General features: G+C 34.4%; 2 protein-coding genes across 2 annotated transcripts; both read left to right on the top strand.

Annotated features, from left to right (window-relative positions):
• Positions 1-2,274: 2,274 nt before the first annotated feature.
• Positions 2,275-11,382, top strand: LOC108670405 (the record flags this gene model as incomplete). The annotated part of the gene is given in 10 exon segments (XM_018157875.1): positions 2,275-2,371; positions 3,113-3,175; positions 3,589-3,627; positions 4,836-4,994; positions 5,261-5,521; positions 6,447-6,572; positions 6,772-6,858; positions 7,231-7,383; positions 7,820-7,945; positions 9,532-11,382. Coding segments are annotated over 10 exon segments (1,215 nt in total), but the record flags the coding sequence as incomplete, so codon positions are not given.
• Positions 11,383-12,327: 945 nt separating this feature from the next.
• On the top strand, positions 12,328-17,665 carry LOC108670403. The gene is made up of 7 exons (XM_018157871.1): positions 12,328-12,349; positions 14,347-14,502; positions 14,803-15,072; positions 15,482-15,601; positions 16,033-16,122; positions 16,752-16,904; positions 17,658-17,665. The coding sequence occupies exons 1-7, from the start codon at positions 12,328-12,330 to the stop codon at positions 17,663-17,665; spliced, it is 819 nt and encodes a 272-aa protein (XP_018013360.1).
• The last annotated feature ends 1,238 nt before the right edge of the window (positions 17,666-18,903 follow it).

Here is an 18,903-nt window from a genome sequence, read left to right on the forward strand (position 1 = left end):
GCGTGCGTTGACCCCAGGTCAAACGGTACCGCTGATACAGAGTAGAGGCAGCGTTATTGTTACGCTAGTGCAGCGCAGGCTGCGGTGGAGGTCGGGTGTAAGTGTAGGGGCATGTAAAGTTGATAAAATAATCACGTATCTGACTAACAAGTCACTTTGATAGTCCTAATAATTTAGAATACCTTTTATGTGCGGGATGATTTAAGTGATAATACGCTTTGGGAAAATATTCTTGTTATCACTATTCTGTTTTATAGCACCTATAATGAGCTCCAATTATTGTTACTATCACGAAAAAGACTCGTTATTAGAATAATTATTAATGGAATAATATAGTTTTGATCACGAGCGCGGATGACTTCGTAAGGAATTTCTCACCTCACCCCGGCAGTCTTAACATATAGAGATAGAAGGTAACGACAGTGGCTGGATTAAACGAGATTAAGTTGTGAATGGCATTAAAATCGTCTTCCAATCGTCATATATTGTTCACGCGGATGTTTTATCAAATCAATACCGCACGGGCATATACAGTTGTCGCAGATTTGCGATAGAATATTTCAGTAAATAATAATAATAATCGCAATAATCGTCGCAATTTTCGACTGAATATTTCAGTAAATAATAATCAATGGATAATAATAAATGTAAATGGATATGAGCAAAGCTCATATCCATTTACAAAAATTACAATAACTAAACAAATACAGGAGCCTTGAAATAGGCGCTTTATTTACATAGTTTCTATCCTGTTCAAATATCTCATATTCACAATCTGAGTATGAGGCATGACCAGTGACATTATTCAGACTAGGAGGCATAAGTCATGCGTCGATGGAAGTATAGGCTGATGAATGGGCGGTATCCCATGGACATTGCCTGCTAATTGAAATCAACCATTACGTTGACTATTGACTGTTTTTCCATAATAGATCTTACTTTCTTGCTGTCATTCACGAACAAAATGAGAGTTTAAGCATAGACTTCAACCTATATGGAAGGAGTTACCGTGTAGAATACATACGACGCTCGGTTATATACATATTTCCCTCCTATGAAACACAGGCATATAAGAAACCCATTTGTAATCATAAAACGTAACTTAATAGGTGATTGTGTTATTAAGGTTCTCGGAATTAATTTGTCAATTAATTACAGCAAGAAGTAACCCAATTTGCGGCCATATGGGAATTCCGAGGAATGCAATATGATATAAAATGATTGCTCCTTGAAATGATAAATGTTTTTTGTATGAGGAACTATTACTAAACTCAATCAATGTCTGAAGTATTAATTTCATTTAAAGGAAGATTCTCCCATTGAGGTCAGTGCTAGAGAGAGTGCAAATCGTACGTGCCTAAGCGATGAGTACTTTTTCAGCAGTGTGAAAATTAGGTAAAATGTATAATAATATACCATTTCTACCAAGGAATTCTAGCGAAAGCTCGCAAAATAAAATTTTTGCAAGTCATGCCATTAAAAATTTCTAAAATACCTTTTTCTGTATCAAAATATATGAGAACGAAGATTCAGAGGAATGTTTTTAGGTCATTGCAAAGTCCGTCATCTGCCGAGACACTGTAGATCTCTGACATTGAATCATGACTGATAACTGTAAGCTGTTGCGCTCTATTACACGTCGTCGTTTGCTCATGGAGTTCAAACTAACACAGCCGAGACTCAAGCGCTACTGAAGTGCAAACGCGAAAAGCACTTCAATAGTTAATATTAAAAACCATATTGACGATTGTTTCAAGTAAACATATATCTGTATCTGTAAGAATAATTTATGTACCGTATTTCTCCATGGGAAAAACCACGTATAACTCCACATTTCATATCAAAACAGTTGCAGATATTTTTACCCTATCATATTCTTTGGAAAAAATAAAACTATTACTATATTTAGGCCAATATCAGAAAGTAATAAATAATTATTTAGACCTATATCAGAAAGTAATAAATAATTATTTAAAAGTAATAAATAATTATTTAGGCCTATATCAGAAAGTAATAAATAATTACTTATGCCTATATCAGAAAGTAATAAATAATTATTTAGGCCTATATCAGAAAGTAATAAATAATTATTTAGGCCTATATCAGAAAGTAATAAATAATTATTTAGACCTATATCAGAAAGTAATAAATAATTATTTAGGCCTATATCGGGAAGTAACAAATAATTATTTAGGCCTATTTCAGGAAGTAATAAATAATTATTTATGCCAATATCATAAACAAATATATAATTCTGCGTACACCCTCTTGCAGCTGGCTAGAGGGACTGCGATGGCTGCTGCGGTGTTGCTGGTGGCGCACGTGGCGTTAGCGCGGGTGCCCGCGTCCGGTGGCAGCAGAACACCGAGATGTGAGTGATAGCCATGGTTGAATTAATACATGTATTAATTCAACCATGAGTGGTAGCATTCTAACGTCGCCAATACGGCGGTAACTTTTGTAAATGTTTGTTTATTCCATTTTTGTTTGTTCTTAGTTTCACGACGAGTGAAATAATAAACTGTATTTGGGATTTAATTTTGTCAGCAGTGTTAAATCTGGCTTAATATAGTTGTACGATTAATAAATATAACAATCTTCTCCTCTTTAGATCGGTGATCTCTGATATGCAGGAATTTTGAGTACAAATATTTTAATCGGAAAAAGATTAAAGTTCCAAAACTTACTTATAAATGCATGCTGAGCTGGGCTTCGTTTATTGTCAGGTTTGCGGATTGCTATGTAAAACGTTAAACAATTTCATAAACACGCTTAAGCCTTTAGTTCGATAAAAACATCAGTTATGGCCAACCCAGGCCAGGTTTTTTTTCACGTGATAATTCCATTTATTTTTTTATGCTTACAGAGTTATAATTTTAAGAATATAATTATGATCTAGAACATATATTCATGAACTTCCAGAAATAACTTCCGATGATCAAAAGCATAACGATTAAAAAATAAAATTACTTGCTAAATTTTAGTTCTCCCGACTGAACAATAATAACAATTTCAGTAAGCGCTTAAAATGATTCCAGACAACCTAAAATTCTTATATATTATAAATACAATTAATTTGAGGAAAACTTTCAGTCAATCATTTTCTCTTCAGGGTTCTGGGACCGCCTATTTGGTGCCTTTCCATCCACCAGCGGCATCACCAATAGAGTGACGGGTAAGGAAGCACGTGGTCGGGAACAATATATAAAATTTCTAAAATACCTTTTTCTGTATCAAAATATATGAGAACGAAGATTCAGATGAATGTTTTTAGGTCATTGCAAAGTCCGTCATCTGCTGAGACACTGTAGAATCAACATTAAATAGGAAGCAATACAGTCGCATATTTGTTATTTATTATTTTATTCCTGTGTAAAATTCAATACAGTTGCATATTTGTTATTTATTATTTTATTCATGAGCAAAATTATTTTTTTAGTAATGAAAAACTCTTTAAATTCTGAAGCCAACAAACACGCGTTGCACTGTAGCATAATTGTCGCATAATTTCAAATAAATATTCCCTTCTCAAAGAATTAAATAAGTTCTCCAGTCTCATTAATAAAAATTAATTTGTTTCTTCCCAAGGTGCCTTCTCCCGGAATTCTATGGACGAAGCTTATTCAGGTGAGTTCTGTTCAGTAAAGAGTAAGTTCTCTTTAGTGTCACTAAAAACAGGCTGCATGTTGATTAATAAAAAAAACTAATTGAAAAACATCCAATCTCATAATTAATTCGATGCGCTCATGAAAAATTTTTCCATTCACGTTCGAATTTTATTATTGCTTCAGTACGGGCTTTTATTTACCGTACACGTTGGATTAATAATGACTAAATTATAAATCGAATCCGATTGACAATTTTGTTAATCACGAAAGTGAGAAGATGTCAATTTCAATTGATTTAAACTTTTTAGACACATCCTGTTTGTTCGATTACTTTTACCACGTAAAAATGGCTTCTGCATCGCAGCGATGAAAGTTTTGAACCCTTATTGCATAAAAACCGCTCTCAAAAGCACGCCTAACGCCCTTAGCGCTCGCCTTGGTAGGCCACAAAAACTTCAAGTTTCTTCTGACAAATTCCCAGGATCGGAAGATCGAACTTGACACACCGGTTGTACTGTCGCAAAAATGCACCTGGCCTTTTTCCACTTTATTCAACTTGAATAGTCATTGTTGAAATTGACATAATTACACTTAATAGAATGTTCCTTGTAAAAAATCCCTTGTTTTTTCGAAACTCGTACATCAACTTACGGTTGGAGGATGAATTTTCTCGCAACCAAACAACAGATGTTGGACAGTGGCTGCGCCAGTTCTTGAGAGGCTGTTCAGGCCGCTGTGTCTCGTGTTAAAAAACAGGACCCTTAATGAAAGCCTTCAACGAAAATGGACACTTGGACATGTCTACAATAGCAAATCATGTGCCTTTTTAAAGAGTCTAATATAGTCTCCATTCGATGGCTTAATTGGATGACACCATGGCTTGTGTTGAGGATTGCTAGCTTGAATGCTTTCTCAGTATTTGTAAAGAAGACTCCATGTTTGTATTGGTTGTAAACAATGGGACTTTTGTCCAATAACTTTCTCCTGTCATCTTTCTGCGAATATTTTTATATGAAAAGATATACAAACGTTTTTTGTAGATTGCACAATGCATCGTCGTTTCATTCGAGCAGACATGTGATAAGATATACGAAATCAGTGAGCAAACTTAGCATCACCAAAAATTGACGGATACAAATTTAAATTCATTCATAAATTTGGACTTTGAATGTATCCAAAACTCAAACGACTGATTACACGCAAAATGATTTTAAATCAAACCAACAGTGCTGATACCTCGAAGTGGAGCAACTCCAGTAATTTGCCAAAACACCAACGATGACAAATTTGAAGAAGGAGTGTGCCTGCGCGTCGCAGACTGCGCGCTCGCTGGTGGCACAAGCTACGGCTCATGCGCGGGGGGAATAATAGGCGCCTGTTGCGTGTGTGAGTCATCGAGATTCGCTTGAAATGGATATTAATTGTTTAATTTTATATTGACAGCTAAAATATTTGTATAGATCCTGTTGTTTTCTGGTTAATAAAAAGAAATTTGAGTTACCCTTCTGAGACATAGAAGGACGAAATATCTGTAGATATTACAGCCAGGAATGTCAAGGCTAAAATTCTCTGATTCCGAATTTAATAACCACCAATTTTATCACTCATTCCATATTTAATAACCACCATAATTTTCTTTCCTTCGCTTGCAGTCGAGAAGAAATGCGATCAAAATTCGAACGCGTACGTTACGCAGTTTACAAACCCACGATACCCGAGCCCGACGACCGGTATTGGCGAGTGCAAGCTCACGGTAAATCCAATGCACGATAATGTGTGTCAGTTCAGGCTGGACTTTGACGAGTTCAGCGTTGTTGGGCCAGATGACTCGTCAGACTGTGTGACTGACTTCCTCGGAGTGACTGGAGGCTCTTCTGTACCAAAACTGTGTGGTGACTTGACTGGACAGCACGGTTAGTGTAACAAACAATACTTCATAATATTTATGTATTAGAGGCTCTTCTATACCCAAACTGTGTGGTGACTTGACTGGACAGCACGGTTAGTGGAATAATACTTCATAATATTTATATATTAGAGGCTTTTCTGTACCCAAACTGTGTGGTGACTTGACTGGACACCACGGCTAATGTAACAATACTTCATAATATTTATATATTAGAGGCTTTTCTGTACCCAAACTGTGTGGTGACTTGACTGGACACCACGGCTAGTGTAACAATACTTCATAATATTTATATATTAGAGGCTTTTCTATACCAAAACTGTGTGGTGACTTGACTGGATAGCACGGTTAGTGTACCAATACTTCATAATATGCATATATTAGAGGCTTTTCTGTACCCAAACTGTGTAGTGACTTGACTGGACAGCACGGTTAGTGCAAGAACACTCCACGACATGTGCATGTATGGTGGGTGGCATGTAAAGAAGCACTTCGAGGATTATTTGATATGAGTGTGCAGCATCGTATTTACCATGATTGATAAGACAGTGACAATCTGAAGACTTTTTCGATAAAATTTTGATTAATAATTTTTAATTTCTCCCGGGCATGAATTGGACTAGAAACTTACTAGCATGTGATGAAATTGAATATTAAACAATCGAATAGAACTTTAGATCTATGAGAAAGAATAGCGATTTAAAAATGATTACCACTAAAGTTTAATTTTTTTAAATATCAGAGGGATGCGATGCTTTTTATATATATTCTAGCTCTCTCCTAGTTCAATTTTATATTTTTTATTTATTTATTGTGATGCAGGAGGCGAGCTATCGTAATAAATTCAATAGCATAATTTGCAAAGTTCCTTATAAACTTCGCAAATATGTTCCAAATATGTTGAATAATCATATAAATAATTTTTGTGACAGTTTACGTCAACGTGAAACCGGCTTCAGGTCCGATTGAGCTAAGCATGGACACCGCAACCACGGATTTTGGTTCTCGTCAGTGGAACATAAGAGTCACGCAAATACCATGTGGTTCTCCACAGCTCGGTGAGTGAACTTATAAAGATGATCTTCTTGCCATATATGATTCCGCTAAAGGTATAGGATATAATTAGCCGAAATATTATCCAAGTGCCTCTTTCTTATTTTGTGTTTAGCACACAAATGTTACTCTAATTTTCTGCTAAAACATAACTCAAAAGTATACTGTAATTTTCTCTTATTAATTGCGTTCAAATTTTTTCAGCGCCACCCGGCTGCCTTCAGTTCTATAATCAAACTTCAGGAACTGTACGCAGTCTAAACTTTAGGGACTCACTTCCCCTTGCCGGAGGTAAATCTGCGCGAAGTTTTTTTTAAATTGTGTAATTAGTATTGAAGTTTAATATCTGTACGTTTTCAATTTTGGCATTAGATATTTTGTACATTTTATGAAATAATTTTACACATATTATGCATGTTGTACTACACATATAATGAATCTATTTGTTTTGAAACTTACATATTCTTACATCTGTACGTGTTCAATTTTTGTATTAGATATTTTGTACATTTTATGAGATAACTTGACACATATTATGCATGTTGTACTTCTTATATAATGAATTCATTTGTTATGATACTTCCATATTCTTTGAATTGGGTAAAAATCAGCGGACTGAGTACAGTATCTTCGAATAAATCACTATTATTTATTCGTTGGCAGAAACTTTCCAACTTCAGAACCAGAACTACGGTGTGTGTATCAACTCTAAAGTTGGTTACTGCGAGCTCACATGGACAGCGTCGAACGAAGGCTTCGGATACTCGTTTACGGTCACCGGCGACGCTTCTGCCAACAAATCGACGTTCGAAACAAGTAAGTAAACAACAATTTCAACGAATAATTTATACTTTTCCTGCTATTTTATTGTGAATAAATATTGATTCCACTTGTCGCTACTAAGTATTATGTGTCACATCGTTTCAAATTAATTTGTAGAATCTTTTCTCAAGTATTCTAATTACATGTCAAAATTAATCGTTTTCAGCGCTTCAAGAATCACCTTCCAACGCAATGCTTTCGAATTTCAAAATTGAAATCACGAAAAGAACCTCGCCGTCAGTGTTGATATTGAACAATACTTCTCTACATTTCATCATTTTGATCATTTTCATTCGTAACTTTAGTTCATTTTCCAGCCACTGACAATGATATTGCAATGATGTAACATTAATATTATCGATATTACAATATTAATGATGCAATATTAATATATTTTTAAGCGATACTAAGATAATAATTTTATCCCAAGTGTACGGCCCGGCGCACTGTAACAAGGATTACGTGACGATCCCGGGGGGCATCTACGAGGATGCTCAGGACAATCCTCAGCAGGAAGACCGCTACTGCGGCACAAAATTCCCCACCCGCGTCAGAAGTGAGACCATTATTTACGAGTATATTTATGATAAATTTGGGAATAACGGATGTTTATGATTATATTTATGATAAATTTGGGAATGATGAATATTTATGATTATATATATGATATTATATTTATAATATCATTTATTTAGTATTATATTATATTTATGATAAATTTTTAACGGAGACTATTTTTGATTACATTTATGATACATTTTTTAATGCCGAATATTTATGATTACTCTCTGATAAATTTGTGAATACCGAATATTTATGAGGACTCCTCTCGATCATTGAACGTATAAAATAGTTTATGTTGCGAGAATGAATTAGTTAAATTTTTAAGACATTTCGTGGCGAAATTGTTACGGCGCGGTTCGAATCAGCGGTAACGGATACGAAAGGTTACGGTTCAAATCAAAAGTTACGGTTTGAATCAACGGTTACGGATATGAAAGGTTACGGTTCAAATTAAAAGTAACGGTTCGAATCAGCGGTAACGACATATATAAAAGGTTACGATTCAAATCAAAAGTTACGGTTCGAACAGCGGTTGCTGATATAAAGGTTACGGTTCGACTCAAGCCGCAGTAAAGTCATGATTTCAAGTTTTTCCATAATTAACTGTCACGCAAGGCTTTTTGTGCGGCTAATAATAATTTCCAGGTAAGTTGTTTGAGGAAGACTAGTTCAAATATAAATCTTAGTGTTTTACTTGTATAAATAAACATGGTCAAAGTTATATGAGCTTATTTCTCTTAAACGAGTACAACGTTATTCACTCAGCGTCACTTCTCATGCTAACATTGTAATCAGAAAAATTTTCGAAAGCTTGCATAATTTTCCTTTCTTTATTACTTCATATTTTTTATCATTGAGAGTGGGTATATTGTAGAGTGTATGGCTGCTTGTGAAAGTTTTGATTGCTTTGAGGAGGCTGCAATAGAAGGGATTATATTTAGCTGCATATTAATCGTTATCCGTCAACAATTGCTATATGCAGCCACAATTGACTTGTACCCAATTTGATTAACAAATTCCTTGGTCCATTAATTGGTCATTTTACTATCTTGAAAAAGTTGGTGGTTTGCATCTCTTGCAATCGCTCAGCGGGTGTGCGCTATCTAGTTGATTCTTACACGCTCTCAAGAAAAGGATCTAGTGCTACGCTTTAAAAAAATCAACTTTCTACTTTAGCGCGCGGGTTAGAATTATAAATGCAGAACGGGGCCTCATTCTTTTCAGCTGGAGGCCGAAAGCTGTTTGACCTCCAACCTACTTTGAAACATTTCTCCTTGAGTTTCTCCCTTTAAATTGAAATAGATTAGACTTGCTTTACATTTCAATCATGATTGATTGTTAAAGCTTTTCATCTCGCTGGAGCATATCTGAGCGAATTATTGCTTCGAAGTTGATCATCACATGCAAATTGAGACAGTAGTCATTAAGTGGAATTCTACCCTTCACTTATTTATAATATGGTAATATAATATAATATAATATAATATAATATAATATAATAAATAATATAATATAATACTTATTTATAATATAACTTTTAGAATTTAATTATTAATTTTACACTAACGCTCCTCCTAGCCTCGTCTCAGCCCTACCGCCTCTACGTCAACACGGACGTGGCAGAAGACGGCGACATTCGCAACGCTGGATTTGCTCTGAACTTCCGGCACAGTTTGTGCTAACCTCAACGACGGTTATATTTTTGTAACGCCATAAATTTCTGCTAATTTTATGGTAGAGATTTGAACATCCAGGATATACCTGAGTTACGAAATGGATCATCAGGAAAGGTTTACACGATAATAAGACTTCGCGAATTAATTTTGTATTTTTTCAATTAGCAACTTTATTTCGATTAATTGAAAGTGCATTTAGTAGGATAGAAAGGCAGTCTTAATCAGAGGATCTAGAAATTTTGATTCCTGCTCGTGGCAAATTTTAACTACGCGGAAAATTGTTCCATCCACTGCTCTTTTAGCATTTTTTTCGTGTAGATACACTGAAAATCGGCTTTGATTACCTGATTTAATTTTCATCATTTCCGCGTGTGAATTTATAACGCTGCGTAAAATGAGCATCCATCACTCTGCCCTTTTTTTTGCAAATCACGGAGACATTCATGAGGAGAAATTCCTGAATTCTATCGATTTGAAATCTCGTATTTTCACACTTTCTGTTTCTCAGCAGTTTCGCTGGCTGACTTCGTATTTAGTTTTTTTATACTTGTCATACAAGTCTACGACCGAAGTCTTAAGGAGTTTCTACTTGTGCCCCCAGCTAACTCTTTACAGCCTTGCTATCTCTAAGGATTCCAGTTTTTTGATCTGGCTTCGTTTCTTGATTCCAAAAGAGAAGGAAGTTGGGCATTATCTGGATATGAATTTTTCCCGTCGCTATCGAAATTCCATGCATACCCTTCCTATTCATTGCATTACACTGAATACCTTTTAGAAATATGTTAAGTTCATCGAATTTATGATCATGGTAAACAGTACACTGAATACTTTTTAGAAATGTGTAGAGTTCATTGAATTTATGATTAGGGTAAATTTGATTTCTTGAATATGCAGCCGAAGTTCACATGTACAATGTATATTGTATAAATAAATGTCGCTTTCGGTAACATAATGAGAAAACTCGCTCTGTTAACATAATGCCAAATAATTTTTCTCTAGGGCTTGACTCAGTTCTAAGTTCAAAACTTTTACACGAAATTCAAACTTCAATTGATTTTTGCTCATTTCATTTATACAGACATTTTTCAATGTGTGTCTGAATTGAGAAACGAAACATTTTTACATTCAAATGTTTCGTCATGAATATTTGTATATTCAATATTTGTTTAGAATATTTGTATGTTCAAATGTTTCCTGCAATGAGAGGTCTTTGTGTTTCCTTTGTATAGCTATCACACGAGACCAGCATTTGTTCCAGTTGTTTGGTAATGTGTGCGTAGTTATAGTTAAGATATTTATTTATTTATTCGATTTTTTGGTCAGTTAACCACTTTTTCTGTAATTATAGGATCTAATATTAACTACAGCGCCTTGAATTCCTCTTCTGAGCATTTAGTAGATAATAGAATATGAATATACATAATAAGAAGCATCTTACATCTGCATGAGGGATGGTTTAACCTGATAACAATCAAACTACATCCGTATGCCAGAATTATGTGTATTTCAAATATTTTAAAACAAATATCAATAGAATTGTGTTGCATAAAAAATTCCTTGTTATATATGGTAGTGACTTGAATTCGCTATTTTCATCATTTAATTTTCTTTACCAGTTAAAGATACATAAAATATAGCTATATGAGTTTTTTTCAACTTCTTTGCCCCTACAATGGGGCTTCAGTAATTAGCCAACAATTTTTCCGCACAAATAAAATACTGTAAATACATACTGAGGAGAAAATCAAACAATGGAGTTGTTTATATTTAATCCTACCTTCAGAGCCTTAAGACATTAATTACTGCACTTGTGCGGCCAGCATTCAATCGAAAATAACTCACTAGATTGCTTGAATCGCACATTAACTAAAAATTTAAAAGCGAAGAAAACTCCATAAAAATTCAACATATCTCTATTGAAAACGTTTCGGAGACCAGCTCCATCGTCAGTTCGATAAATCTAGAACACAAATACAGTCAGAAAATTAAAAAAGTATGAAGTCAAAAGAAAAAACTTTATTAATTAATGGAGTCAAAAGAAAAACTTTTTTAATTTTCTGACTGTATTTGTGTTCTAGATTTATCGATCTGACGATGGAGCTGGTCTCCGAAACGTTTTCAATAGAGATTTGCTGAATTTTTGTGGAGTATTCTTCGCTTTTAAGTTTCTACGAAAATAAATATTTTATAAACAAAACGTAAATATATTTTTCTAAATGGATCGTAGCAGCTTCATCGTTATTCAGCAGTACTCTAAATAATTCTGATTCAGTATTATATGATTTTTAGTGAAGATCGGCGAGTTAAGTGAAGTATTTCCCGAGACCTAACTCGTGTATTATTGACGGAAGCTACTTAAGTATCTGGCCAAGATTATAATTAACTTATTTACTTTTACTTGTAAAAGAAAAAAGTTGAGGTGTACGTAAGAAGTATAAATTCTTGATTCCATTTATGCGAACATACAAATCTGCCGTTACAATAAAAATGCGTCAAAACTCATTTAAAATTGAAAATATTTATACATTCAGACTTTTAAATGAGGAAGAGTAATGGAGTGAAACTCTTGCTTGAAAATATCCGGATCTCGCGTGTTTCCAATGAAAAACGCTGTTGAATCTTTTCCGTTATTTTCTATGCTTCATATATATGAATAACAATAAATTTATATATCATAAATATATCAAGTTATATAAATATGACTTCAACGTATGAGCTCGGTGAACCTTGATTGCAACTTCCTAGTTGAAGGTCTGCTCTCGAACGCTCATATTTATCAAGAACCGAATCAATAAGCCAGCCTTTTAGCTGCTGCCTCTGGGGCATCAAGTTTTTATAAGAGAATTGGTTGCAAAAAGTGCGCTTTCTAGGAGAGGTTCCGGGTGTCATCTTGATATAATGCTATATTGAAGCCTTCACGCGCGAATTTATTTTGCTTCTTTTCTTAAATATTTTTTGCAAAATAGATGATGGGAACAATCAATTTTTGCTGCACGGATATATATAAATGATTAGGAACAAAATTTGCTAAATTAACTATGAAATGGTGGTATAAAATTAAATTTTAAACGGACTTACATTCCTGGAGATAAATATTATTATAAATCGGCGAATCAAATGTTTTTTACTGTGACAACCTTATTTAAAATAAAATATTACGGGTCGGGAAGACTTCAAAACAGTTTAATCAACGGTGTAATGCATAAATGCATTCTATATTTCAGCCTGACATTCTGTCCTATTTTAGAAACTTCTCTAACCCGGGCCAGGTCCAGGTTGCATTTACCAGGCAAAGCATTTATTTCCCGTTAATTTTTGCGATTTATGATTTTTTATAAAGCGATTAATTGTTAAAAATTTTCATAAATTTAATGTAGAAATCATGCATAAATAGAAAGGAACTACATTGCATCGAAAATTTAATAAGCATCCTGAAATAATTTACTGATTTTTCATTGAATTGCAGTGATTCAATTGTTTTAGTCCCAGCGAGAAGGTCATGCCGAGCGTGCGTTGACCCCAGGTCAAACGGTACCGCTGATACAGAGTAGAGGCAGCGTTATTGTTACGCTAGTAATAAATAGGATATTGATATCTTATTAAAGCATTGAATTGCAGTGACTTAATTATTCTAGTCCCAGCGAGAAGGTCATGCCGAGCGTGCGTTGACCTCAGGTCAAACGGTACCGCTGATACAGAGTAGAGGCAGCGTTATTGTTACGCTAGTGCAGCGCAGGCTGCGGTGGAGGGTGGGTGTAGGTGTATGGGCATGTAACTAAAGTGGATAAAGAAGCATGTATCTGACTAACAAGTCACTTTGGTAGCCCTCATAAGTTAGATTTAGTTATGTTTGGGATGATTTACGTGATAATAAGCTTTGGGAAAATCCTTTTGTTATCACTATTCTGCTTTATAACACTGATAATGAGCACCAATTATAGTTACTATTACGAAAAAGAATATCTATTAGTAAAATTAATGGAAGAATAAAGTTTTGATCACGAGCGCGGATGACTTCGTAAGTAATTTCTCTCCTCACCCCGGCAGTCTTAACATGTAAAAATAGAATGCAACGACAGTGGCTGGATTAAACTAGATTAAGTTGTGAATGACATTAAAACCGTCTTCCAATCTTCTTGCACAATTAGAAAAATTACCGTTAACGGTATTACCGGCGTTTCAGTGGCAGGTCGGCACGTGAAAAGAAACACCGTGTCGTTGTTTTTATTCTAATTTAGTACTAGAAATTCATAAAACATCTGATAAAAACGGCGGAACAGTTTATTTTCACGGGGCAACCGGCCACTAGTGGAATGCCAGTGGGACCGTTTTTTCACCGTTTTTATAACAGTGTATATTGTTCACGCGTAATACATGAAAAGAAATTAAAATATTTTATAAAATCAATATCGCATGAGCCTATACAGTTGTCGCACATTTGAGACAAAATATCTGAGTAAATAAACTCGCAATATAGCAAAGCTCATTCTAATTTAAAAAATGTCAAGAACTAAATAAAGACAGGAACCTGGAAATAGGCGCTTTATTTACATAGTTTCTATCCTGTTCAAATATCTCATATTCACAAATTTATGTACGATTGAAAGAGATTCAAATTGTGGTTCCAATCCTAGCTTATATTTCAGTGTAGTGCAGTGAGATATTTTAACATAGAATTATAATAGATGATTAATATTATTAATCTTTCACGTTTTAGTCATCAGAGCCTCGTTGTTGACGATAGAGCCAAAGGTGTGTACAACAAGCCTCGCTGAGCACCCTCAGGGCTACTGCTACTCCAGACAAGACTGCGCTCTTCTCAACGGCACCAGCGCTGACTCTTGTGATACAAACTACGGCTTCTGCTGTACCTGTGAGTCTTGTATCGCACTAACTTTGATGATGAGTAACTGTTTAACTTATTTAATAATTAAATAGTTTAACATTAATTTAATAGATGAAATTATTATAGTTTTGATTGTGAAAAAGTTCCCATAAACGCTATAAAATAAGTTTATTTCAATGGTGTTACAGAAACCAATGCTAAATAATCTAATTAAGGTCCTCTTATTTAATGTACTCGTTTATTATGATTGAACTGAAAAATAATGATAAAACTAAACCGAACTCTGATTTATCACCCAAAAATTTTTATCCCTTATAACGTTTCCAGTCAGTCGTACGTGCGGCGGCAGCACACTTACTAACATCACAAGTTTCGTCAACCCAAGCTACCCAAGCGTGGATAAAACGTCCGGTGACTGCAGCATCGAAGTCGCCTTAATAAGTAACAACATCTGTCAGCTGCGCTTGGACCTGCAGAAGTTTGTTCTGGCCCAGCCAAACTTAGATGGCGTTTGCGACACCGACTATTTGAGTGTTAGCGGGACTGCCAATGATGCGGATATTCCGAGAATTTGTGGGACGAACTCCGGACAGCACAGTAAGTTAATTAATGTCTTGTCCTGAACAAATTGTCCTAAGCATAGTAAGTTGTCCTTAAGAAATGTCTTACCCTTATGTCCTAATTTTTTTAAAATTGATCGAGAGTTTTTAAAGTGATTGTTATTTTCAAATTTGCATAGTGTTTCATCAATTCGCATTCATCAGCTTAGGTTTAGAAGTGTTAATTTAACATGTTTTCAAGGAAAATATTATGTTTTGGCATTAAAATTATTAATAAAATTTTCAATTTAAATTCATCTTTCAATTCAAGCCAGCGTAAACTAACATTGTCATTATTAGGATCAAATTAAAAATTTAAATTGAAGTTTATCTGCGAATAAAATCAACACTTATATAGTTTTGCCTACGGTTCATAGAAATAAACCAATTCTAATATCTAATTTCAGTTTACGTGAATGTGGATCCAACGCGAAGCCCAAAGATTATTATGAAAACCGGAGCCTCTGAATTTGAAAGATCTTGGAACATCATCATCACGCAGATTGATTGTAACTCTCCTAAAAAAGGTATTTCAGCCACTGCATTACCATTAATTAACTGAAAAACTTTATCCAAACAATGATGTAACGAATCACTTTAACGCCACATCGGAAGCAAAGGTAACGTCTTAAATAACCAAACTTGGGCTTGTGTCGAATCGATTTTGTAGTTCGAACCATATTTTGGAAACTTTCCAATGCGAGAATTTTTATATATTTTTCAATTTATATGACTTTAAATACATGTTTGATTGAAATCAATTGAATAAAAACATTAGAGTCATATTGATATAAGTAATTAGATTCACGTCATAAAGAAAATCGGCATGAGTTCATGTTGAGAAATTTGATATGCTAATTAGGCACAGCTAACAATAACATTTAAATTATCCCGAAGCACTTAGTGGCATAAATGCATAACTCAGAAAACAAAATAATTAATTTTCTTAACGTTACAGCTCCCGATGGTTGCTTACAGTACCACTCTGAACTCACGGGCGTCGTCGAGAGCTTCAACTACCGGAAGCCAACAAATATTATTGAAATAGGTCTGTGAATGTTGTTTTTTTAAATGGGAAGAAAAAGAAACATTTTTATTCAGCCTAGCGCTTAGAATTTCAAATTCCAAAGTAACAATTATTTACAGTCAATCAATTCCAGAACTTTTTCACATTTAGGAACTCTGATAACTGGGTTTAGCTTAATTTTTGAATAATGTCACATCTTAAGACAACTAGCGTTCCCAAACGTACGATTCATCATGCATGGATGACATCGAAAATCCATAATGCTTAGCTTTATTTTTCCGGGGGACATTTATTTCCTTCTCAACAAATGAGACTTGCAGGGCTAGCTAGATACGTGGGAGACAAAATAAATAGGATTGAACATTCACATGCCTGCGTTTATTGTGTAGTTACGAGAAAATTGCCCACAGCGATTTTATTTAAATATTAAGAATATTCTCCTCCCATATGCCACTGCTTATTATGTTGTAACGAGGGAATTAGGGAATTATCCATGATGTTTTTGTTAAAATTTGAAGATAATTCAACATTCACATGTTGCATTTTCAGAGTAGTTACGAGGTAATTATCCACTTGTTGATTTCTCAATAATATTAATGACATTCTAGTCATAAGCCAACGTTATTAAATGAATTATCTACTTTTTTCAGACAGTAATCAAGTGCAGCGTCATTTGGCCAATCTGAACTACGCGGTGTGTCTGGCTCGTATGGGGGGATGTAAGATAACTTGGACGCCATCGCAAACTGAATCACCTTACGCTTTCATCATGTCCGGAGATGCCAAAACAGATACGGTCCAAAGTAAATATCAATTAGAACATAAATTAATTTTTCTCGAAGTCCAGGATTCCTCAAGTGCAAAAAATATCCTTTTTCGATTGAGGAGACTTAGAACACAAATAATTTTTCCTCATAGGCGACGTGCATTCCGAGATTTAATGTCCTTCCTCGAAGGAGAAGAAATCGAACAAAAATAAATTTTTCTCGTATTCCAAGATTTATTACGGGGATAAATATCCTACTTTGAATGAGAGGAAACATCAGCTCACTTGCATGCTTCTATCTCATATTTGAACTCACCAACTTTTAATCTTAACTTTTATTGTGGTTAAAATTTCAGAGGTTAAACCTTCCTTTTCGCGAAACTCTTAAGTACCTACACTATCAAGTTATGCATATAAAGAAAAACTTTCATTGGCATCTAGCGTTGGTATATTTGAGCGTTTGCGTGTAAACCAAGTTGCTATTGATAAATAAGTCTACTCACTTATGCTCCATTTCACTATTCAATTATAAACCATTCTTTGCAAATTAGTAAATAAAAACAGAAAATTTATTTGCAGCAGAAAATTCAGTTACTTTCGTGACATTTTGTTGTCATTAGAAGTTCAAAATATTGATTCCGAGTGAATTAAATTACAAAAACTTGTTGGAGCGTTATTTTTTACGGTATTCGGCTGTTAAATAACACTCAATTTGGAACATCTCACTATTGGATTAGTCATTCCTTATATCTTGACTAAGGATTTTTGATTCAAATTTATCTGCCATCAGTTGTGTAAATTATTGAAGGTATATTCGGAAAATTCTTCCCATTCATAGGATGGGAAGAATTTCAGTATTTGTTGGACTTCTTGTATACTTTCCATGCGACTATTCGACAACCTGAATGCTTTCCAAATCTGACGTTGTTCTTAGATGAAAAAAAACTAATAAAGTAACCCTCAATACTCTTACTTGTACGATGTATAATGAATTCAATCCAGCTACCTTTATTTGAATCAGAAGTAATATTAACTTGTGAAAGCTTAGCATAATCGGATTAAAAATTACTTAGGAACGGCCTGTATCGAGAAAGACTCTCAGCACCATTGTAATTTTTACAATTGCTTGAATCCTGACCTCTGTTTGCAGTTGGAAACCCGGACACCGGAAGCAGGAAAGGCGACCAATGCACTAAAGACTACGTACTCATCCCGGGCGGACAGTTCAAGCCCCCCAGTCCAGCTGGCTCTAGTGATAGATATTGCGGACTGAGCTTCCCCGATTCCGTGCAATGTATGTGATCGTAGCCAGCTTCGTTGTTATTTTGACAATTTTAATTTTGATAACAACAATAATTTTAATTTTTTTAATTTTTAATTTGAAGTTTCAGTTTCACATGGTAAATTAATTTTTACAATAAATGGCTGATTTTTTTCAATGTTTCTACGCGTTGTTTCGGTGAATATGCCTAAAAATAAGAGATGTGGAGGAATGTATGATATAAAAACAGCGAGGATACCCCAATTAAGGCTTTGATTCAAAATTTAATTCAACGTTATCGTTGAAATAGCATAGAATAACATAGAAATAGCATACCAGATTCAGAATACCAAGTATATAACATTACACTTATAACATTACACTTATAAAAGTACACTTATAACATTACACTTATAACATTACACTTATATCTCAGCTAGTGCATCTTTATTTGTGAGAACATAATTCATTTTATCAACCTTCCTCATTCGGCGAAAAATTAAACATTAATATTTCAATCTAGCTTGACAATTTTACAAATAGTATTTCTGTAGAATTTGTTCTCGTAGTGAATAATGGAAATTATCAAGTCTTCGATCATTGATTAGGTTGAGTAAACTTGCATCAATGTAATTCAATTCTGCAGTGTGCTCATAAAATCAAAATTTTTCTTGCAATTCATCATCATTATGAATAGATAATTATTTACAGGATTCAAGTAATTCTTGCTTAAATTCATCATATGTTGCAGCATTATGTTAAACCTTCCTACTAA

This window comes from Hyalella azteca, unplaced genomic scaffold, assembly GCF_000764305.2.
Source record: "Hyalella azteca isolate HAZT.00-mixed unplaced genomic scaffold, Hazt_2.0.2 contig8555, whole genome shotgun sequence".
NCBI classification, from domain to species: domain Eukaryota; kingdom Metazoa; phylum Arthropoda; class Malacostraca; order Amphipoda; family Hyalellidae; genus Hyalella; species Hyalella azteca.

Coding starts and splice junctions, on each gene's coding strand:
- LOC108670403 (XM_018157871.1), top strand. CDS start 12,328: ATGACTTCAACGTATGAGCTCG. Junction 14,503..14,802: donor CTACGGCTTCTGCTGTACCT/GTGAGTCTTGTA, acceptor TAACGTTTCCAG/TCAGTCGTACGTGCGGCGGC. Junction 16,123..16,751: donor AACAAATATTATTGAAATAG/GTCTGTGAATGT, acceptor TACTTTTTTCAG/ACAGTAATCAAGTGCAGCGT.